This window comes from Macrobrachium rosenbergii, chromosome 4 (assembly GCF_040412425.1).
Source record: "Macrobrachium rosenbergii isolate ZJJX-2024 chromosome 4, ASM4041242v1, whole genome shotgun sequence".
Lineage (NCBI taxonomy): Eukaryota > Metazoa > Arthropoda > Malacostraca > Decapoda > Palaemonidae > Macrobrachium > Macrobrachium rosenbergii.
This window is the reverse complement of record NC_089744.1, coordinates 30,325,083-30,348,889: the sequence shown is the minus strand read 5'-3', so window position 1 is coordinate 30,348,889 and position 23,807 is coordinate 30,325,083. Positions and strand designations below refer to the sequence as shown.

Below are 23,807 nucleotides of genomic sequence, written 5' to 3'. Positions count from 1 at the left end.
TTCAATTTTGATCAGCATACTTAACACTGATATTGTAAACATTCAATCCTCGCTCACAGATGTATTCAATAGTTCCCTTGATCAGAGCGCTCCAGTTGTGGATTAATGATAACTTTAAAGTGTCTAGCTGAAAAAAGGAATTATACTGAATTTAAACTGAAAACCGACAGGGCTAACCAAACATTAGACTATAGATTCAAACAGGTTAAGAAACAAGTGGAACATTGCCTATGTAATGCTAAGAAGAACCATTTCAGAAACGAGCTGAATAAGAATAAAGGCAATAGTAGAGCTACGTGGCAGGTAATTGAAAACATGATGCCTGGTTTCAGAAACAAAGATAATAATCGAACTTTCGACGCCCTCTCAAAAATTGTTGAGGATTTTAACCAGTATTTTGGCACTGAGGGAGAGCCAGCTTTTCGAAAGTTACAAGAAGGTATGGAGGATGAAATAGCGAATGGAGAGAGAGTAAACAGTAATTTTCTGTATTAACCAATATCCTCGATTTTCGACTTCATTCTGTGGACGTTCACACAGTTGTTTTAGTATTCAAAGAGTTACGTGAAACAAATTAGCACGGTTCAGGTGGCATTCCAGATAGGTATTTAAATGATCCTCTTCCTGTTTTGATCAATAATATTATAATTATCATAATACTTCCAATGTTATCGGTCTCTTCCCAAAACTTTGGAAACGCCCTCATGTCAATTTCGCTATTTAAAAGCGGCGATGTTGACGAAGTAGGGAATTATCGTCCTATTTCATTGCTCCCAATTCTATCAAAACCCCTAGAAAATGTCGTTGCTAGCAACTTATTTCCTATTTGGAGAATAATGAATTAGTGTTTAAAAGCCAACACTGTTTTAGAGCACAGTTATACTAATTGAATCAATGTTTATGAAAATTAATGAATATTATATATATTATATGTATGTATGTATGTATGTATATATATATATATATATATATATATATATATATATATATATATATATATATATATATATATATATATATATATATATATATATATATATATAAAAAAAAATCGCAGAACCAGTCCCGATAAACATCTCAGGATGAAGGGGTAAAGGCATGTCTCTCGTATGTAGGCTACAGGTTTATTTGCCGACGTTTCACATCTCTTGATGTATCAGGCGGGAGAAATTAATCGTTTACTATAAGTACATAAAATACAGTCACTAATATACCACAAAAGTTTTCTTACAGTACTTAAAATTAAAGCAATATTTTATACACTTACCATAAAAACACACGGAAGACTAAAAGAAACACCTACCAAGGCAAGAGCTAAAAAGTGACTAAAAGAGAAAGGGTAAAAAACATGAAGATGATAACAACGAACCTGGAAAGTAAAAAAACAGGTATTTAGGCTATAAACAGCTGGGTGGATGAGGATTGGGTATTTAGAGTATGTACATTTTTTTTTTTTTATTAAAATAGATTCCAACACCATCAGCTCCCATTCCTTATGGGCAGATCCAATAATTTTAAAATCATTTATGTCCAAGCAGGTACCACAAATTTGTGAATGACTACGAATGTTGGGCACTTCAGGACCGGGCAATCTGCAACCTGTCCTGAAGCTGACCCCTTAATGAGCACAGAAACGAACCCTGAGCAGCCTCCAAGTGCATTCAACGTAGGTTCCCGGACTACATCTGGGACGAGTATATTTTTATATAAACAGTGTTGAATATCATGGCCGGGCTCAGTCCATCGTTCATTCTGAAAAAAGACCGCATAGTTAGAGGAATCATTATTGATTAAATTCATACATTTCTTTTTGAAGGTATTACCATATAGAAAGGGTAACTTAGCGTACATACATAGATTTGGAGCAGTATTTCTGGTAACAGGTAGTTTCATTTTTATAGAAGTATCGGGATGGGAAGCAATTGTTACGGAAAAAATTTGCCAAGAATTCTATTTCATTGTGAAATAGAGTACTTAGCAAACTCCTAGGCATGTATATGGATCATCATATGCTATTTGATCACCACATCAGCCACATGATGGAAAAAGTAAATGGTATATTATTCTTTCTCAACCGCATAAAAGATAGGTTAGATAAGACATCTCGCTAATCAATACTACGGTAGAGTCACGGGCCTTGTGCATAATGAACTACTGAAGCAGAATATGAGGAATGACCACTAAAGAACAAATAAACGGTTCAGAAAGCTCAAATTTCGCAGCTAAAATAGATTGTGGAGGGTCTAGATCTAGAAAATATGATCACATCACACGAATTCTGAAAGAGTTAGAGTGAATGAATATCGAAACTAAAGTAACATTTAGCATTCGTTTGTTTACATATAAAATAATAAAATTTGCAATAATTTACTTCCCGACTGACTTTTTGAATTTCCCACTGTGGGCAATGTGCAAGTAAACCCTACTTTGCCAATCGAACGACCTCTTAGTGAGATGAACAATAACTGACATGGGAGCTAAAGCAACATCGATTAAAGGGCCAAGGGTCTACAACAACATCCCAACTAATATTAAGACTGCTCCTTCAGTCAAGGTTTTTAAAGATAAATTAAAATCATATTTTCTCGAAAATGAATAATGATCTAGGGAAATACATGGACAGTTAGTGATAAGTGTCTTACTTTTAGCGTCCTGTTTGAAAGCTTCTGCTTGCACTTTTACTATGTTGTACTTTTAGTTAATGTGCGATTTTGTTCTGAAAACGTGTTTTGCATTTTAAATCGGCCTTAACTGATGATCCTAACTACTGAAGACGGAGTTAATTTAGTATTAGGTCGATACATTGAGTCATTTACTATCCTCGAGGTGTTATAATGTTTATAAGTGCTTTTAGTAGTCATTTCATTCTTATTTTCATTTCCATACTTAGGTCATTCAATATTGTAAATATGTTTCCACACAATTGCAGGTTTCGTTAACTTATTACTTTAAAATGGCAATAATTATGTCTTCAGATTTCTTATATTTTTAGTGTCAATCAGAAGTATTGTTTAGAGAACGGTGAGCGATGCGTGTTTGACGTGATGAGATGTTCTAAGAAGCAACAATTTGTCAGTAATTGAATCATTTTGTACTTTCAGTATTGTATGCTGTAAGTTTTGTTTTCAAGCATACCTGGCTCTTATGATGGCACTAACATATAGGAAACTTAGGGTGAATTTAGTATGATTCAGATATTGCTGGTTTTGCTAGCCCAAGAATATGGACTATTTTTTCATAAAATCGTAGAGACCACATATTTTGTTCCTTTGTATTAAAACGTCAATTCATTCACTAATCCTATTCACTTTACACTGCATACCAGCTCTATATCAACGCTCATGTCCTCCGCGTCTTCATTATTCTAAAATGGTTTCTCAGTAATTCATTATCTTAAAATGGTTAATTTTTATAATTTTTTTTTAGCTTTTTTGAAATCATTTTAATTATAAGTATTCTGTGCAGAAGGACGCGGCCTTGTGCGTTTGGCTTTGCGACATTGAATTATATGCATCTGGTATTTTATCAGTCAATGGGCGCTGCATATATTTTCAAAATATGGCTTGTAGAATACCCATTGTAAAATGTAAATAAAGTTTTTGCTCTCTCTCTCTCTGCTTGCCCGTGATATTTGTACAGAATCTCTCTCTCTCTCTCTCTCTCTCTCTCTCTCTCTCTCTCTCTCTCTCTCTCTCTCCCCTTGCCTGTGATATTTATACAGAGTCTCTCTCTCTCTCTCTCTCTCTCTCTCTCTCTCTCTCTCTCTCTCTCTCTCTCTCTCTATATATATATATATATATATATATATATATATATACATATATGCTTGCCTGTGACATTTGTATAGATTTGCAAGTGCATAGGTCCCAGAGAGAGAGAGAGAGAGAAGAAGAAGAAAGAAGAGAGAGAGAAAGAAGAGAGAAATGTATTAAAAAGACATGTAGCCTCTTAAGCAATCAGATTCCAACACAGACAATTAAAAACACTATATATATATATATATATATATATATATATATATATATATATATATATATATATATATATATGTGTGTGTGTGTGTGTGTATATATATATATATATATATATATATATATATATATATATATATATATATATATATATATATATATATATACACACACACACACACACACACACACATATATATATATATATATATATATATATATATATATATATATATATATATATATATATATATATATATATATATATGTATATATATACTGTATATTCAATATATCAGTGGTCATACACAGGAAATGACTGGATTATACGATCAAATTTGGTCTGATAACAATTTATCAAGTAACCAGGGAATGGATTGCAATCATATTCTACAAAAGAAAATCCTTCTTTTCAAACACCAAATTAATGGTTCACAAAGAACCTTACACGTAGACACGAGATATCCCAATTTTTGAAATAGGATCTTAGTACTACTGTAAGCAGTTAAGAATATTCGACTACTCTTCATCACAAAAATCCGCGTTCACGTGGTCCATCCTTAACAGAATAGTAAGGACCAAGAGTCTGTCCTTGATTATCCACTAGCTAATAAGCTAAAGTCACTCACCGGGGATATACGAATTAGATTAGCACGAATTTCTCTGTCGAATATGGCCCGGCGTTCTCGTTAAACGCAAGGCCGAAATTTGAAATCCTGTCGGCTCTTGTGCAATATCAAAAGAAAAATATATTGTTATTGTCACTATAAAGTATGATTATCACGAAGAATGAAAAAGTGCAAAAGAAAATCACCACTTGTAATCACATGGACAGGATGCACACTCCATTTGCAGATATAATGGGCTCTTACGCCGTTTATGCTGTGACGTCTTTCTGGAGCCCAGTTTCAAGGCCACAGTTTTGTCAGTAATGTCAGAGTTCACATCAACAACAGAGCTCAAGTTCAAGACCAGAGAGAGAGAGAGAGAGAGAGAGAGATGTATAAACAATTGTATATGCATGTATACTTAACTAAGCCATAATTATTTTCTTCTGTAAAGTTCTTTGTTATGTGTTATTTATTCTTTGCGACATTTCTCTCTACAGATTCTAACACACTTTGTAGTTTTACTTGTGAAAGAATGACAGAAATTAATGAAAAGAGTAAATTTAAAAGTAATAATAGAACTTGGAGGCATTTTTTATATTCACATTTTCTGCACTTTCACGCCAGTTTATCCCGCAGCGTTTCTTGCTATAAATGAGTGTTTGAGGCAGTAGTACGACGCATATACCTGTTATTAAATAATTTGTTAGAATTTTGGTAAAAGAAAATTTTAGTAACACGCAAAAATCTTTCATATGCATGGTGGTCATTTCTACTATTTCTTTGTGTGAAAATGCTTGTAGAAGTTTTGGAATATAAATAAAAAAGGAAGAAAGTGCCAAAGTTGGAGGATGGTGAACAAAATTAATTTATCAGCACACTTGAAAATTAGAAATAAAGCTAATTTCGGGCAGTGGTACACACTGTGTACAACACAGTGAAACACCAATGTTACGTCGTGTACACGGATGCTTTTAAACAGACTTTTAAAAGTGTCTCGTGCAACATTTTTTTGTTCATTATCTTCGTAATAGTAAATTGTGCAACTTATAATTCCTGAAATTGTCACAGGAATTCTTCAATGACAATTGAGTAAATGTACACAGGTAAGCAAAGCGTACTAAATATAAACCAAACATAATCTTTCTCGTTTTTAAAAATGCTTAGTAGCAAGTAGGCTTAAGGTTTTGTCAATAAGTCTCATCTTTTAAACATATTACAGCAAGAGTATTTCCGTACGACATAAGGACATAAGCAAACTGTAGGAAACAACTTTTATTATTCGATTCAGAGTGGAAAAAAGTTGTATTTTGCACATGTTTAACAAATTTTAAGTTTTTATCACGCGTTAAGTTACCTACTTTGGTGAGCGAGAAAATGAAGTTTAGTGGCCTTGGCTAGACCTATGCCCTAAAGCTCAGGGTTAAGATGCCATTTCATTGAAACTTTATTCTAGTAAAAAAAAACTTGTCTTCGAATATATAAAAGCAATTTCAGTATGGTAAAACTTATCGAATTATCGTGCCAGTGATAAAGTAGCTTATAAGAATGGTAGGAAAAGAACTTACAGCTATGCCTATTGAGCGGGCAGGTATACTTATTATTTTGGCTTTCTTTTAAGGACAATTTTATGCAAAATAATTTGAAATTTCTTTCTTATGATTATTCTTATTGAAGTATTGTTCAAAAGCCTTAGAATAGAAAGAAATTACTTTGTAACCGTCTGTTTGTTTTCAAGGCGCCTTACGATACTACTATATACAGATTGAACTGTAAAATTTTGTCTATTGCAGCTACAACAGACCTAAGATGAACAATATTTCGAAATATATTGTACAGAAATTAGTAGTTTACCCATCACAAAATACCAGAGCTAAACGGGAGTTTCAAAATGGCAGTTCATTGACATAAGGAGACCATTCAAAGTAGCAGTTGCCAGAAAGCCCCGCCAATTGTCATTTAGGTCTTGATGTTCCTTGATATTCTTGAATGTCCACTGTTTTGTGAAATAAAAGGAACTTTTATTCCATAAAAATTCATCATAAACGGGAATATAAGACTTCAGAAAGTGACATCACTGCCAGGTAAACCTATACCATCGTAATGCAAGGCCGTTATCTGTAAGAAAAATTAGGCTTAGATTAACCCTTGTAGGGTAGGTTTAGGCCTAGGCCCGGTGATTTGTTCTGCTTCATAGGTAAATCTAAGTAGCAGCTCCGCACGGACTGTATGGAACGGTTCTGCGAACAGAGAGACATAGAGAACCATATGTTCAAGAAGGGAATGGGATTGACTAAGGAAATCTCTTATAAAAGGAACCAAACTAACCTCAAGGTCTAGACCTTGACTAACCGAATGTACCCTAACCTAACCAAACCTAGTAGGCATGTTACTTATAGCTGGTGAAGGAAACTCCACTTTTTGCCAAAATTTCCCCTATAACATTGTGCATACGCAATAGTAAAAATATAATCAGTGCTGAGGTTAATTACAGTCGACCGACAAAAAATAACGGTAAATTCTTGATAAGTAACCAGAATACCTTAGAAAAAGTCAATTTCCAAGGTAATAGCCGATGCAGAGCTAATTCTTAGTTCTACCAAAAATATAATCGGCTCTGAGGTTAATTACAGTTTAATTGCAGTTGACCGACAAAAAATAACTGTAAATTCTTGATAGGCAACCATAATACTACAGGAAAAATCAGTTTTAAAGGAAATACCCAACACAGAACTAATGCTTTGTTCTACCCGTATTGAACTGAAGTTTTATCCAAAAATAATGTATGAAGGTTTTATCCAAAAATAATCAATTGCTAGTTCTAAATAGGCCTAGCTCAGGCTAAAATGACAAATGGAAACAGGCTAAGCCATCTGTCATTGTCATTGTCATTTTTTCTATTTGACGAGTAAAATAGGCTAGTCTAGAATTTGGTTTTTAAGTCAAGGCAATTTGACCTATATGACTAGGCTATTTCTCATTATGTGAAATCAATATCAATCACAGAATAAATTTTAGACTATATAGATTTGGCCAGAGCAATTAGAGATTTATCCTAAACTTAAATTAATGTAGGGTGCCTACGTTACCTAACCTGTCCTAAAGTGCCGTAAATTACAGATTAAGATATAGGAGGACATCCAAACCTAACCTAACCAAGGACACCAGGTTGTGCACGATTGTATAGTCTCCCCTCCCCCCCCTTTAATTTACCAATAGTTGTTTCCTCATAGGGGGCTAGTGCCTTCAGCATACCTCACACGGTGCGCTTGAGGCATTACTCAAGGTTCCCTGCATTGTCCCATCAACCCCTAAGTGTAGCCCCGTCTATTCCTTTTACTGCACCCCATTCAAATTCTCTCTCTTCCATCCGACTTTCCACCCTCTCTAACAATTGTTTTATAGTGCAGCTGCGAGATTTTCCTCCTGTTACACCTTTAAAACCTTCTTACTCACAATTTCCCTTTTAGCACTGAATGACCTCCTAAGTCCCAGCGCCTGGACTTTGGCCAAAAGTCAATGCTCCATTTACACACTCTTATTTACTGTATATATATTCCTACTGAAATACAAACCAGAGCATTCCTTTATGTGAGAGTTTGTTCCGACACAATATACAAACCCTCGGTCCTTTACATGAGGGATTACTTTCAGGCGTAGGCTGGAAACGGCCGCTGAACTTCAAACAAGGTGGTTAGGCAGTTGACTACTGTCCGGGAGGCGGGAGTACCGCCTGCCCGGATGGAAACATTCCAATTTGCTTTCGGCTGTCGTAGCATGCGGACGTTGTCTTCACGCTCTCTGCCTGACTGCTCTTTTCTTCATTTTTCGGTGGGAAATCTTTGTTTTTTCTTCCTGAATTCATTATGGATAAGCCTTCTAAGCCTTTCTATCCCCAGCGTGTGTGTGTCCCAGGGTAGGAGGGAAGAAATGTAATTCATTTAGGTCTAGCATTGACGCGGACCCACACGCTCTCTGCCCATCTTGCTGGGGGCGTGTGTGTTTGCGCGACTCTTCTTGTGGTGAGTGTTGCTCTTGGTCCCCGGAGCAATGGAGGAAGTTCGAGGGGAGGAGACGTTACCGTCGTAAGCCTACCAAGGAGTTGTCCGAGGGTAATATGCCCCCGACGACTCCAGTGGTAGCGAATGTGTCGGGTTCGTTTCTCCCTCCCGGCGAGCTTCCCCTGCTTGCTCCCTCTCCTTCGGGTGAGGACTCCCCCTCCCCTCCCTCATTCGTCTCATCGGTTGTGGAAGGGCGCGGGGGAGAGTTGGACCAGGACATCCTGTCGGGGGTCTCTTCCTGTTCTGGAGGGGAGTTTTTTCCTCCAGAGCAGGTAGAGACTTCCCAAACTAACCCGACTTTCGCTTCAGGTCTTGGGCTGGATAGCCAGGCAACGGACTCTTCATCAACCTGGCTACACCTGGGCCTACCTGGCGTACCGTCACTGAAGGGACTGGTCTCACATCTCTCCAGCACTCCAGTGACCACTCACTCTGCAAAGACAGTCACCACAACATCGGTCACCATGTCAAGGTTCGCCCACCTCCTGGTGTCGGTAGTTTCGCACCTGGATACCCAGGTCTCGGCTGCCCCTGCCATGCATCATGCAGTACCGCTGCCTCCTGGGTTCCTGGCCCCGTTCACACGACCGGGCCCCTCCTAAATGGTGACGTCAACCCTTCCTTATGTGACTGTCTCTGCTCCCGTTGCTGTCCCTGGCCCAATTTTGACTATGGTTCCTCACTTCTCGATCCAGCCCAGCACTTCGTCTGTTCCTCTACCCATTCCTTCGACCCTGGCGTGGCCTGGCCTGGCTGCCCACGCACCACCCATGCCTGCATTCCCTGCCCTGCCTACTTTCATTCCTGGTCGACACGCGGTTGCTCCCGCCCAGCTAAGTGCTGGCTCGAGCACTGTGGTCTCTACCTGGGATGCACCTTCTGCTACAGCCCCTCCTCCTGTTCCTGAGTCTTCAGCTGCGCCTGCTTGGTTTGGGGATCTGACGGCGATACTGAAGAAGATGGTGAAGAAGAAGAAGAGGTCTAGAAAGGTGTCGTCATCTTTGTCTTCGTCTTCGTCATCGTCTTTGTCTGCTGCCTCTTCTTCTCCTTCTGAGGCTTCGCGGCTGAAGAAGAAGAAGTCTGCCTCTCCCCCCACCAAGAAGTCTCTCACCGAGACTTCCAAGGGTCTGCCTCCTTCCACAGGGAGGGCAGTGGGATCTCTCATCGACTCTTCCCGATCCACGGATCAGGGAACCGCTGCCCTGGTCTCCGGTTCAGTTGCATCGGGAGACAAGGGCGTGCAGACCAAGGTCTGCAACCCCCCTGCTGTGCCTAAGAAAATTCCTGCTTCTAAGGCCAGCGAGTCCGCGTCGAACACTTGTACACGAGTTGCTCCGAGTACCCGGGTCCCCAAGGAGACCCGGGTACCCCAGGCTGATGCAGGAGAAACTTCTCGCTGTACAAACCAGGGCATGGGGCAAGAGAAAGAACCCGGGCATGCAGGTGCCCCGGCTCTTCCTGCTGGCACTCCTGTGAGTGCCAAGTCAGGTTCTCGGGATAGCGCTTCAGCCCCTCAGGGCCGAATGCCAGGAGAGGCAGAGAAGAGGTCCCCTGCTCAGTCTTCCTGAGAGGCTACTGCCTTGAAGAAGACTGGGGCACGTCTAGAGGACAGTGCAAGCTCGCGCCAGCCAGACACGCGCTCGACTCCTCTCAGTCCCCGGCCACGTCCACGCGGCCAGCCCGGCTCGGGGGAAGCGAGCGCGCGGCCCGGCTCACGCAAGCCGCTCCGCTCTCCTCGGGAGACTGCTTCGCCTAGGCTAAAGCACTCTCCTCAACCCAGGCTGCCATCACCACCGCAGGTTGGTGACCGCTCCCGGCCCACTGCCTCTGTTGGTTCTGCCAGCAAAGCCAGTGGGAGCGCCCGATCTTCCTCACCTGTCCCCTCCGGCCCTTCGGCTCCTTCCAAGGGACGTGAGTCGGACAGGAAGAGCTCTGGGGAGTTTTCTCCTCAGGGTTCTACCTCATGGGTGTACGAACCTGACTGGGCCCTTGGCTCGACCAGGTCTTACGCCCGCGTGGTCTAGGAAGGATCACGGGGGTCTGCCGAGGTTCTCCCTCCTGCAGGGAGAGTAGATCGGGAGGACCTCACTCTGGAGGGACTCGAGGGTCCTTTGCCCCAGGATGCGGACACCCCCGAGATACAGAGGACTTTTGCAGAGGTTATTGCGCTCATTCGTCAGCACAATGACCTTGGTGAAGGGACCACGGCCTCTTCTGTGGATCGTCCTTCACGCCTCGAATCCTTTTGGGGACCCAAGAAGGAACCCAAGGCTTTGGTGGGGCTGCTGTGGTCCACCTTGCCGAGGGGGTCCTGGACCAGGTGAACAGTCTTGTGTCTGGGCAAGACAGCTCACTTCGTTCAGGCCGCTCGGATAAGCTTCTTCCCCCTCTGCCTCGCCAGAAGCACTTTTACACTCCAGCTGTAGGGGCGTTGCTGACTAAGCAGGTTGATCCGGACCTGACTCGTCTGGATATGGGTCTGACGTTGCAGCAGCTTATTGCAGAGAGTATCTCCCTCTCCCAGCAAGAAGCTGCAACCCTGGAAGCCACCGCCATGGCGGCCTTCCAAGCAGTCTCCTGGCTAGATCTGTGGTCCTTCACAGTATCGAAGGTAGCTGCTTCCTCGGGCGCCATCGTACCTGGGGAGGACTCCACCTTTGGGAGACTGTACCAGTCTGGGGGTAGGGCTATCTCCTACCTCGCCCACCAGACTGCGAACCTGTGGGCAACCTGGTTCTGAAGCGGAGAGATGCCGTTCTCTCTCGCTTCTCCAGGTCTGTAGCTCCCGAGTCAGCAATCGCCCTTAGGAATGGACCGTTCCTGGGTTCCTCCTCTCTCTTCCCCAGAGAGTTGGTGGATGCCACGGTAGACAAACGCCGGGCCGATGACAGCGACCAGCTTGTCTACCAGGCAGTGCCCAAGACCTCCGGGTCTTCGCATTCCACTGCAGCCAGGTCTTCCGGCCAGGCTGGCACTTCCTCGGCCCCTAAGAAGTCCCAGTCTTCAAAGGGTTCCCGGGGAAACACCCAGCCTTCTTCTTCCTCGAGAAAGGGGGCTCCCTCCCGCCCTTTTCAGCCCACTTTCCAAGCCGGTAAAGGGGGCAAAGGGAAGAAGAAGAAGGGGAAACGCTAGGGGCGGTGTTCCCCCCCCCTCCCCCAACAGCTGCCGAAGGTGGGGGGTTGCCTGTCGAGCCATTGGGCAACATGGCAGCGACACGGAGCTGAGACCTGGATAGTGGATGTCCTTCGGGAGGGATATCTACTACACTTTGAGTCTCGGCCTCCTCTCACCTACTCTCTGGTCCATCTCCAAACTTATGTACAAGGATCTTCGAAGGACACCGCACTACAGCAAGAAGTGCAAGCCATGCTGAGCAAGAGTGCTGTAGAAGTCATGTCGGACCAGTCTCCAGGCTTTTACAGCCACGTCTTTCTTGTAGAGAAGGCCTCAGGGGGATGGAGACTGGTCATAGACCTCTCTCCCCTGAACCGTTTCATTCGCCAGACTCGGTTCACGATGGAAACAGCACAATCCGTGCTTGCCTCCATCAGGGAGAACGACTTCATGCTTACAGTGGACCTGAAGGATGCGTATTTCCAAATACCCATTCATCCGTCCTCTTGCAAGTACCTCCGCTTTGTCCTCAGGGAGACAGTCTTCCAGTTCAGGAACTTTGTTTTGGGCTCTTGACCACTCCCCAGGTGTTCACGAGAGTCTTCTCCCTCATGTCAGCTTGGCCCCACTCACACGGGATACGTCTACTGAGGTGTCTCGACGACTGGCTAGTCCTGGCGGGCTCTCGCTCACAGTTGCTACAGGACAGGGATCGGCTCCTCAAGTTTTGCTGGGATCTAGGGATTGTGGTAAATCTCGAGAAGTCAGATCTCACTCCCAAGCAGAGGATAAAGCACCTGGGCATGCTGATAGACACGGTGGCAGCAAAAGTGTTTCCCTCGGACTCTTGTATCAGCAAGTTCAGGCAGGCAGCGCAACTGTTCCTGTCATTACAGGAGCAGCCAGCCCAGCAACGGCAAGTCGTCATCAGTCACCTGTCATCTTTGGAGAAGCTAGTACCTCATGGGCGTCTTCACCTGCGGTCTCTTTAGTGGAGACTAAAGGAGTATTGGTCCCAGTCCCGAGACCCCCAGTCCTTCCTCATCCCTCTTTCCGAGGAGGTGAGGGAGGACCTTCGCTGGTGGTCAGACGACAGGAACCTCTTGATAGGAGTATCCCTGCATACTCCCCCTCCGGACATGCTTCTGTTCTCAGATGCATCGACTGAGGGATGGGGCGCACACTTGGAGGAGTTGCTGACTTCAGGAGTGTGGCACAGAGACGACAAGCGCCTTCACATCAACATCCTGGAACTCAAGGCGGCCTTCCTGGCCCTCCAAGAGTTCCGGGATCGAGTGATGGGACACTGTAGTACTGATAAGCGACAATACCACGGTAGTGGCATACGTCAACAAGGAGGGGGGCCTGGTGTCTCGCCAGCTTCATCAGTTGACGATGCAGGTGCACGAGTGGGCCATGACTCACTCAGTAGAGCTGTCAGCCAGGTACATTCCAGGCAAGAGGAATGTCGTGGCAGACAAGCTCAGCCGCCAGAACCAGGTGGTAGGGACCGAATGGTCCCTCCACCAGGAGGTAGCGGAAAGGCTGTTCGACCTATAGGGGCGTCCAGCCATTGACCTGTTCGCCACGCGGCACAACAGAAAGCTCCAGGTCTTCTGTTCTGTCGTGCCAAACCCATGGGCCGCTGCGGAGGACGCGTTCCAGCACCCGTGGGACAACCTCGACGTATACGCCTTTCCCCCGTTTTGTCTGATTCGCCAAGTGATCAGCCAAGTGATGATCACCCCGAATCTCAGAATGATTCTGGTGGCACCCAAATGGCCCCAGGCCGTTTGGTATCCAGACCTGCTAGCTCTCCTCTCCGAGGCGCCGAGAGAGATTCCCCCCCTGGCCCAACCTGCTGCGTCAACCTCACGTAGAGCGGTTCCACCAGGCAGTGCATTCCCTGTATCTTCATGGCTGGAGGTTATCCACCATCTCTTGCAAGCTAGAGGCTTTTCGCATCGTGCAGCAACAAAGATGGCAGGATATCTCGGACGATCCTCCGCAGCGGTATACCAGGGAAAGTGGTCTGTCTTCTGTGGTTGGTGTCGTCGAAGGGGTATCTCTCCGGTCGGAGCTACTGTTCAGCAAGTCGCGGACTTCCTCGTCTTCCTTCACCGAGAAGAGCTTCTCTCCATTGCAGCCGTGAAAGGCTACCGCGCCGCACTCGGCCTAGTCTTACGGCTGAAAGGAGTAGACATGTCCTCCTCTTTCGAGATATCTCTTCTAATGAGGAGCTTCGAAAGGTCTTGCCCACCCAGGGATCTCAGGCCCCCTGCATGGGATGTGACTCTCGTCCTAAGGAGCCTGACTCGTGCACCGTACGAGCCTCTACGAGAGTCGTCAGACAGGGATCTGACCCTCGAGACCACCTTCCTGCTAGCCCTGGCATCAGCGAAGAGAGTTGGCGAACTTCACGGACTTTCCTTTGATGTTAAACACTTGAGGGGATGGGGATCAGTTATGCTCGATTTCATCCCGGATTTCGTAGCGAAGACTCAGAATCCTTCAGTCCCTGACACACGGTTCGAGTCCTTCACCACCCCCTCCCTAGAGGACTTTGTAGGTAATGAACCAGACGAGATGCTACTGTGTCCTGTTAGAGTGCTGTGGCGCTATCTGAAGAGGACTCGACACCTCCGGCCTGAATGTCGACGACTCTTCGTTAGTACTGGCCCGACCAAGAAAGAAGTGTCCAAGAACACCATCTCTTTCTGGCTTCGTGAGATGATAAGGAGAGCGTACTCTGCTGCAGGAGAAGACGACACCGGTACGCTTCGTCCGAGAGCTCACGAGGTCCGCAGCATTGGTCCGTCCCTTGCATTGCGGAAGAATATGTCGGTGTCACGGGTGCTGAAGGCAGGGGTGTGGTCCCAGCAGACTGCTTTCACCTCCTTCTACCTCCGGGATGTTGCACAAGAGTCCTTGGACACTTTTTCCTTGGGTCCTGTGGCGGCTGCTCAACAAGTTCTGTAGCTTACCCGGCTCCTCTAACAGGACAGGTTGCATCTCGCCTAAGTTGTATGGTTGTGATTGGGAGAATGAATGTGGAGTGACTGGCCTCTCCTCTTTCTCCCCATCCTGGCTTTCTTCCCACGGGCAGAGAGCGGACGTGCCGTTACAAGCTGGATCTGGCGGTCGATGCAGGTAAGCACCCAACGGGAGCTCCCGTTCTATTTTTCCATTCAGGTTGATAGAAGCAACCCCACTCCTTCCTCTTGCAAGGGGGGGAAGGAGATCATGACTATAAGACAAACCCAATGCTTGTATTTGCCTTTATGTCATCCGACATCAAGTTCTTCCTAGCCTACTTTGCATGAACTGACGTTTTCCTCTTTCATGCAAAGGGACCCAGAAGTCTGACAACTGATCCTGCATTTCTTACAACCCAATCTTTTGTCAGAGGCAGTTTTTCCCTTCCTCGCTCTCACGACCAGGAAGGAAAGACAAGATGGTGAACTCTAGTTAGTTCATAGAGACTTAATCAGATTCCTCCCTTCAACCAGTAAGTCTCCTAATGCAAAGGACCGAGGGTTTGTATATTGTGTCGGAACAAATCACAATTTTTTAAAGTAAATTGTATTTTTCCTAACTATACAAACCCGAGGTCCTTTACACTTTATGCCCACCTCATGCCACCCCTCAATCTGATACCTGGGCCGAAAGGCAAATTGGAATGTTTACATCCAGGCAGGCAGTACTCCCGCCTCCCGGACAGTAGTCAACTGCCTAACCACCTTGTTTGAAGTTCAACGGCCGTTTCCAGCCTATGCCTGAAAGTAATCCCTAATGTAAAGGACCTCGGGTTTGTATAGTTAGGAAAAATACAATTTACTTTAAAAAAAATTGTGATTTTAAGTATAATAACACAGTTTAAAACAATGTAATACAAATTTTTAAAAAGTTAAGAATTCCTTACCTGCTGGACATGAAATGGGTGCAGGTGCTACTACTGGTGCAGTGAATTTGGGTTTGAGCAGGGGACACCTGTCATTTTTGGAAGGATAAAAGATAAAAATTACTGTACAGTACTGTAGTACAGGGGTATGTATGCAATAATCTATACAATTTTATAAGGGTATGTATGCAATAAGCTATACAATCTTAGAAGGGTATGTATGCAATAAGCTATACAATTTTATAGTGATTTGAAAGAAAAAAAAACAAGTTATGAAATCCTTACCTGATGGGGCTGGAGAGGAGACAGGTTCAGCTGAGTTGGGCCGGGAGGAGGCTATAACATGTGGATCTGGAATGACAATGATATAAAGTTATGTAAAGTTACAGCACATACTAAAGCAGTACCGTACAGGTGGGTGTAGTGCAGTAAACTTTTTTTAACATAACAATTTATAAAACATTAAAAAAAAGTTAAGAATTCCTTACCTGATGAAGTTGGAGAGGAGACAGGTCCCGTATCTTCAAAACCCAGGAATTCTTCAGGGGAGTCAGGGCTGTCATCACTACCAAAGAGATCTGGAATGATACATAATGAAAGATATTAGGTTATGCAGCAGTAAATATTAAATTTTTACATTACAGTATTGTATGTACAAACAATTTCATGCATGAAAATTATAAAAATGAAACACCTAAGAATTCCTTACCTGATGGAGATGGAAATGCTGCTGGGGAGGGTACAGGTTCAGGTTCAGGGGAATCTGGATTGGGCATCACTTCTGCAGTGATACAAATGATAAAAATTATTGGGTTATGCTGTGTATGTACAGTAAATATAAATTGCAGTACAGTACGCTAACAGTTTTATAAAATTTATTACAGTTTATAACATTTTATATTAAGGCAGTAAACAAAACAAAGTTGAGAGTTCCTTACCTAGACTAGGAGTGGTTGGTGGTGCTGGAGACTTCTTGAAGAAAGTGTCTAGCCTAGACTGCACACTTTTCTTCATCTGCTTCTCCTTCAACATCTCCTTGTAGAAAGTTACACAGTCCATGATCCCTCTTTGAACCTTTTCATACCTTGCAATGTTAGGGTCCTCAGCCTCAAAAGATGCCAAAGCTCTCTCCAGATGAACAAAACCCTCTGCCAAGCCCTTGGCAATTAATGCTCTGAGCTTTGGGTCTGGGGCCTCTTCCTCCTCCTCAGTCATCTGCTTCTCCAGCTCAATGAGGTCCCCCGATGACAATTCCTCTCCATGGGATGTCAGCAGCTTGGTGACATCCTCAGCTTCCAAGTCCAATTTCAGCCTCTTGCTTAGCCCAACGATTTTCCTTGTCACAGCCTCTACATCTTCTGCCTGCTCAAACCCCTGAAAACTGTTCACAAACTGCGGACACAGTGTCTTCCATGCCTTAGTCAAAGTCGTCACCTTTACTTCGTCCCAAGCATGTGCAATATTCTTCACAGCATCCGCAATATTGTAGCCCTTCCAAAATTGCTTCAGAGTCAACTCCTTGTTACCTTCAACGGCCCTTAAAGCAGAGTGTATTGTCCTCCTCAGGTAGTATGCCTTGAAGTTAGCAATGACTCCCTGGTCCATCAGTTGTATGAGGGATGTAGTATTTGGTGGTAGATACACCACCTTCATATTCGGGTGCATGTTACTTAGATTTGCAGGGTGACCAGGGGCATTGTCTAAAACAAGCAGGACCTTAAAAGACAGACCCTTCGAGGCACAATACCTTTCCGCTGCTGGCACAAAGTGGTCATTAAACCAGTCCCCTGAAGACCGTCAAGGTAACCCAAGCTGTCTTGTTGGACTTCCAAATGACAGGGAGTTGACTCTTGAAAATGCCCTTAAAAGCCCTGGGATTTTCTGCCAAGTACACTAGTAAGGGCTTAAGCTTCAAATCACCACTAGCATTGGCCCCAAAGAGTAAAGTCAGTCTCTCCTTACCAACTTTATGGCCTGGTGCTGACTTCTCCTCCTTGGAAAGGAATGTACGATTTGGCATTCTTTTCCAACATAACCCTGTCTCATCTACATTAAATACCTGGTCAGCAGTGTAACCACCTTCTCTAATTATTTCAGCCAAACCACTAGGGAAACTTTCTGCTGCTAAGCTGTCAGCACTAGCAGCTTCACCTTGTAACTTCATGTTGTGCAGATTTGCACGAGTCTTGAAGCTGTTAAACCAGTCTCTACTGGCGGAAAATTCTTCACTAGCACTGCCTTCCCCATTTTTCTTCACTACTGCCGCATGCAGCTCCCTAGCCTTTTCCTGAATCACACTTAGGCTCACTGAAACACGTCATTGGTTCTGGTCTTCCAGCCAGATCACGTTCTCACTATGTTGCTTCATGCTAATTACCGTCGCCTTCATTGATGCAGCATCTTGCACATGCTTCAGAATACGCTGCTTGTCCTTCACAATGGTCACAACCATCGTCCTACTAAGCCCCAAAGCACAACCTATCTCAGTGTTACTCTCTCCCCTCTCCGAACATTTAATTATATCGTACTTAACTTCCACGGTGATGTTCTTCCTCTTCTTTGATGCACTAGCATCAGACAAAGTACTCTGCCGTTTTGGAGCCATAGTGAAGGTACAGTAACGAAAAGCTGCAGCAATGAAAAGCAACAACGAAGTAGAGAACCTAGCGCAGCGGAGGCGAACACGTGAGTGACCGATTGTTTGGTATTTTTACGCACGCCTGCGTGCTCGACCCAGGAAGGTTGTTGTCTGGTCAACTACCAATGCAGTTAAATACAGAGTGCAGCTACGCTCAAAAAACTAGTTCCACTTACAACACAGTGTAAAAAGTGTCATAACCTTGGAATGTGTTTTATATTGTAACCAGTGATTTTTGATGAATACTGTTAAACCAGCAACAGATTTTTTTTTATAAATGTACGTATTTGAAAGACGTTGTAAGTGGGCCACTTCGTAAACTTGGAACAAGCATCGTAAACCAGCCTGGATTTTTTGATGAATATATCTGGAAAACCGTCATAAACTCTGAATGTCATCAGCCGGAACTGTCGTAACCCGGGGACTGCCTGTACACAGGACTGTGCAGACACTTGAGGTGTCCCTGTTTCGTTGAGGACCACCGATGTGCATGCCCTTTAATGCTCACTGTAGCATTTGGCTGTACCCTCTCCTAGTTCAGTTTTGGCCAACCATACTAAAGTCTATGGGAACATGGACCATGATCTGGAGTAGTTATGAATCAACCTTGGCTCACAATTCTTTGATCAGTACCACCTGGTCTGATCGTTCATGTACAGTACACAGTCCTAGCCTCTTTTGGGAAAGGATCTAACTCATGCTTTAGGGATTACAGTAGGATCTGTGGGTTCTTCTCCTTCAGAACCTCTGTATGCATAGTTGGAATGAACTTTGGGTTAATTTGTGAGCTTTCTTGGAGTGAGAGAGTCATTCTGACTGCTGTGATTGCTGCTTCTTGGTTAAGAATAACAGTTTGATCTGGGGAGCAGAGGGTTCCTTGTTTACTATCAGATTAAGCAAGCTACATTCCCAGCTTTTGATGCACCAGAGTAAGTTCTACATGTCAGGCAGCATGTAGTTTGACCTTTTTTTGAACATACTGACTTCTTGGCCACTGGGCTCTCACCAGCAGATGAGAAGGCAAAGTTCTGGAGTTTTTTGGTGCTTGGAGGAAAGATATGACTTTCTTTTCAGACAGGACTGAGATTTATATGGCAAACTTTATCCTGAGGTAATCTGTGGGTGCTCATCAGGACTGACTGGTATTTTTGTCTCTTGCTTTTGGAAAATTTTTAGGACCTGGGAGTTTTCTCCTTCAGAATCCCTTTAGGCAGTGATGGAACAGAGAAATCATTTGGTTCATTGCAAGCTGAATGATCTCAGGAAAGCAACCACTGCCCATTTATCAAACCCATCTCATTGGTAGAGAATATCAGGAAGTAAAGCAGTTATTCCAGCTGCAAGGTCGCTACTCGCTCATGCAGTCTTAGATCATGTTAATATGATCTTTGGATCAGAATGTTCTTTGCTGTCCAGCATAATGAGCAAACTATTTTTGTTCTGTGGACACACTAGAGGAAGTTCTATATGCTAGAAAATACATAGTGATGGATATGACAGCAGAGAAATCTATCTGTTGGACTCTTGCATCAGCCACCCCAGAGAGGTTTCAGCACAGTTCTTGGTGTGACATGAACAACCAGATCAGCTTTGGTAGGTGTACAGTCACCATTCATCTTTGAGGTTTGTTCCACACAGACGCCTCCACCTGAGCTCGCCTTAATGTCAGCTGAAGTTGCATTGATCAGCCTCATATGATCCTCCTTCCCATGAACTAGAAAGTAAGGGTGGACCTTTGCATGGTTACTGAAAAACAGCAAGTTCCTTTTGAGAGTCCCTTGAACTATCCCTCTGGAGTTGCTTCAGTTCTTGGATGCATTAAAGGAGGGGTGCACACCTGAGTGGGTTGTGGCTGTCTGCCTTAGGTGTGTGGATAGAAAACAAGCCTCATCTTAACATCGTCTTGGAAATGAGAGCAGCACCATTAGCCCTGCAAATATTCCAGGACCATGTGATGGGTTAATCAGTTGCAATGATGAGCAGCAACAATGGGATACAGTTTCCTTTCACCTCATAGCAGCTCACCATGCTGTTGAGCTGTCCACCAGGTACATTCTGGCTAGGAGTGTTTGGCAGACCAGCTCAGTCATGGGGAGGGGGGGAAGTCAGTCAGGAGAGATTGGTCCCTGCTTTCTTGCTTTGGGAAAGACTGTTTTGAGGTTTGATAAACTCTTATTGATTTACCAGTTCACATCATGGTTACAGGAAGGTTCCTGGTGGTCTGCTCTTCCATTCCAGACCATGGGCTTTTCTGGAAAACTTCCAGCAGCCCCAGGGACATCTGGATATCTTCACCTTTTCTTCCTGTCTGTCCAGTTTGGTGAGTGATCAGCTGGTTGATACTCTGGGTTTCTGGCTATGGGCCCTGTCAGTCTTGTATCCATATATCACATTGTATGGGAGGTTACAGGAGCCACTGCTCCAGTGTTCCTAGATCATGGCATACTCAGGTAAAGATTCATCTTGTCAGTCAGTTAAGACTACCCTCCCACCTTGGGTTTGAGTCTCCTATATATAAGGTAGTGGTTTGTACAGTAGTTTTGTCTGAAAAGATCACAGATTGTTTTTAAAGCACTTTGCATTTTTCTTATCTATACAAACCAGAGCCTTTTATCATAATCTCAATTCAGCCACCTAATGTAGTCCTTAATGCTAAAGGATATGGTGTTGGCTGATGGCAGGTGAGTGGGGAACTTCCCTTCCCCCACCTACTTACCACCAATTAACTATCTTGATTTCAAGCATCAATGAACTGTATTCAGCTCACGCTGAAGTTCTACATAAAGGCTCTGGTTTGTATACCTAGGAAAAATACTATTTTTATAATAAAATTAAGTTGTATATATACTAACCAAGTAATTACATTGCTATAGTTTCTAACTGCACTGCAGCTTAAATTCAAAATTTGCAGTAGCGCTTCAGTTTTTTAAGTGTAAATGACTAGTCCTGCCCACTAATGGGAATACCACAAATGACTGAGCAGACAACCTCATTCTGTTTGTGCCTTATGTCCATCAGAGGGGAGGAGGGTGGGCTCTGATTTTGTAATTACTTGGTAAGTATATATAAAACTTAATTTTATTACAAAAATAGCATTTTTAAATAAGTAACTTACCAAGTAATTACATTGCTGAATCCACATTGACAGGAGGTGGGATACATGGACATATTCTATTCCAAAACATTAAGTCTTGTAATGAATTTGAAATAGAAAAGTTGCTAGCACTGAAAACAATGCTTGTCATTTCCTTATCAGTTAAGAGAGCTACTGCAGGAGAATACTGCCTCTGGTTGGTGCTCATCTTAACCTGTAGTGGGGTGGCGGTATAGCAGTGAAGGAGTATTCTGATGGTCAGCAAAGCATCAATAGGTGCCTTTGCCCTGGGCACAGTACCAGTATAAAAAACAACCAGACAATACTGTCACCTACACTGAAATAAAACCACAACCCATCCACTGAGAGTGGTGGGTGCTCCAGGTACATTGTACCACCCCAGCTCCCCAAAACCTGACACCTTACAACTAGGTGAGGAGTTAGTAGGAGAAAATCCTATGCTTCCCCCCGCGATAAGTAATTCACCAAGTAACTACATAGCTATTACGTTTAATTTATCGGCAGCTTAAATTTGAAAATTCGCGGTAGCGTTCCAATATTTTGGTGTTGGTAACTCGCCCTGCCCACTTTCAGGGAAGGATAGGTACAACACTACTAACTAGCCCAATTTGTTTCTGCCGGTTGACAGCTTAACATGGTTGTTAACTTCAGCTTTCTTTTGACTTAGTACAATTTGCCGGATGATTTTCATCGTTATTTGGTGAAGTATTCCGTGTCTTGGTAGCAATTGCGCTAATTGCATTAGCTTATTTAGCTTGGACTTTGTTTTTTCAGAATATGTCTGACTCTAGTTTTGCTAGTACTGTAGTAGGTTTTACAGCAAAGGTTGTAATGTCTGACTAACTTTTATCAGTTACAACGCTCATACCATTTGTTGTAAATGTAGAGGACAAACTTGCTCTGCAGTCTTGACCTGTGACGAAAGCAAAGAATGGGATCAGGGGAAATGGAAGACTTTAACTAGTTACTTAGACAAACTTGAGAAAAACAGACTTAGGAGAGCAGCAGCTAAGACTGAAGCTAAGAATTCAGTTAGTCAGGGTTCTCCTGTTTTGCATGCCCTTCCAACTTCTATATCTGCATTCTCCCTGATCACCAGTCCTCAAACCTTACCTGTGACTCCATTATCCAACCTCCAACCTTCCAAACCCAATGCCATCGCCAGTCTGGAAGCCAGAATGGACCAGAAAATCGGTCTCTTAGTGAACACTGTAGCTCAAATAGGGGCTTCAGTGAGAGGCCTTATGGATAAGATTAGTGTCAGTGATGTTGGTGCAAGTGTTGTGTTAGTGGAGGAGGTGGCTACTCATCCCACTGATGCTCCTAGACAAAGTCCCTGTCAAACTCCCTTAAACCTGGGAGGAGGCAAACCGTAAGTCCCAGGGAGGTCGGTGGGGTTTGCCCGCAGGTAGTTGCCCCCTCAACCGAGCCTGTCATTCGGGATTACCAGGACTCGGCAGGCAGCCACTGGAAAGGCGTCCACATTGGAGTTCATGCACTTTTGTCGAGTGATATAGATTTGGGATCCAACAGATCCAAGTGTGAAGCGAGTCAGAAGCACAGCTGGCGCTTCAAAAGTTCATCCAGGCCATTGAAAAGGCCAATATCCGCAGCTGAGTCCAAATTTCCGATCCTGTGCAAGCGGAACAGAGATTGGGATCTGAGTCCCAAACCTTCGTGCAGTTTTTGGGATGTTCCATCTAACGTGTTGCCCGTAGTGTCTGTGTCAGAGCGTCCGTTTCTGTCGCCCAAGTGGATCTCTAAGAAACATGGAGATCGCACTTTTGGAACCAAGGGACCCGAGCAAATTGGATCCAGTTTAGTGGGATCTGTTGGATCCAAGTACCTAGTGGGATCAGAAGGACCCTGATATTTGAGGGGATCCGAGGGATCCATTCGTCCAGTGGGATCTGAGGGATCCATTCATCAAGTGGGATCTACGGGATCCAAGTGTTTAGTGGGGTCCAAGGGATCCAGACACACAGTGGGAGCTAGAGGATCCGATGCTCCCATTGAACCAGTTCAACAAGTAGTTCGCGAGGGTTCATCAGTGCTTGATCACACCCATTCCGAGCGAGCGAACGGGCATATGGCACCACCTTCTTCTCTTCGTCCAGTTCAGGATCTGGCTTTAGAACCCATGAAGCAACGATTGGACAGTATTATGGACCTTTTGCTTAAACCGTCAGTGACTCATGAGCCTGAGAATTTTACTCTCCCATTCTCCCATATTGTCTGCAGAAGAGGATGTAAAACAGGATCAGCCTGCTTCAGCCTACGCTTCCCTTTTGAAATACTTCTTGTTTTGCTTCCCTGACTTCTTTTCTCCAGCGATTCCCTTTTCACCGGGTTCTTCTTTCATGATGAAACAGCCTACAGATGCCTCTAGGCTGCCTAAG

The 23,807-nt window shown here is 44.0% G+C and overlaps 3 protein-coding genes across 5 annotated transcripts in view; 1 reads left to right on the top strand and 2 right to left on the bottom strand.

Moving 5' to 3' along the window:
• Positions 1-65: 65 nt before the first annotated feature.
• LOC136837151 (tigger transposable element-derived protein 1-like) lies at positions 66-17,320 on the bottom strand. Its single transcript, XM_067101811.1, has 5 exons — positions 16,594-17,320; positions 16,365-16,436; positions 16,144-16,233; positions 15,941-16,006; positions 66-127 (listed from the first exon to the last, which is right to left on the bottom strand). The coding sequence occupies exons 1-5, from the start codon at positions 17,318-17,320 to the stop codon at positions 66-68; spliced, it is 1,017 nt and encodes a 338-aa protein (XP_066957912.1).
• Positions 5,492-23,807, top strand: part of mrn (general transcription factor IIH subunit 4 marionette) — a 195,012-nt gene continuing 176,696 nt past the window's right edge. Inside the window, exon 1 of one of the 3 annotated variants that reach the window (XM_067092430.1) lies at positions 5,492-5,685. The gene's annotated coding sequence lies outside the window, so the exon portion shown is untranslated. Of the gene's footprint in view, positions 5,686-6,448; positions 6,664-23,807 lie in introns of those variants that run through there. The other 2 variants (XM_067092424.1, XM_067092446.1) reach the window with 2 other exon arrangements.
• Positions 17,430-18,260, bottom strand: LOC136837148 (tigger transposable element-derived protein 1-like). Its single transcript, XM_067101800.1, has 2 exons — positions 18,033-18,260; positions 17,430-17,942 (listed from the first exon to the last, which is right to left on the bottom strand). Exons 1-2 carry the CDS (start codon positions 18,258-18,260, stop codon positions 17,430-17,432), a joined length of 741 nt encoding a protein of 246 aa, XP_066957901.1.

What these genes read in the sequence shown, in the direction of transcription:
- LOC136837151 (XM_067101811.1), bottom strand. Translation starts at nt 17,320, where the DNA reads ATGCACCCGAATATGAAGGTGGTGTATCTACCACCAAATACTACATCC. An exon ending in ACCAACCACTCCTAGTCTAG is followed by an intron (nt 16,437 to 16,593) that starts GTAAGGAACTCT and finishes GTATCACTGCAG; the next exon opens with AAGTGATGCCCAATCCAGAT. An exon ending in CTCCTCTCCAACTTCATCAG is followed by an intron (nt 16,007 to 16,143) that starts GTAAGGAATTCT and finishes TTGTCATTCCAG; the next exon opens with ATCCACATGTTATAGCCTCC.
- LOC136837148 (XM_067101800.1), bottom strand. Translation starts at nt 18,260, where the DNA reads ATGGCTCCAAAACGGCAGAGTACTTTGTCTGATGCTAGTGCATCAAAG. An exon ending in CTGCATCAATGAAGGCGACG is followed by an intron (nt 17,943 to 18,032) that starts GTAATTAGCATG and finishes AGTGTGATTCAG; the next exon opens with GAAAAGGCTAGGGAGCTGCA.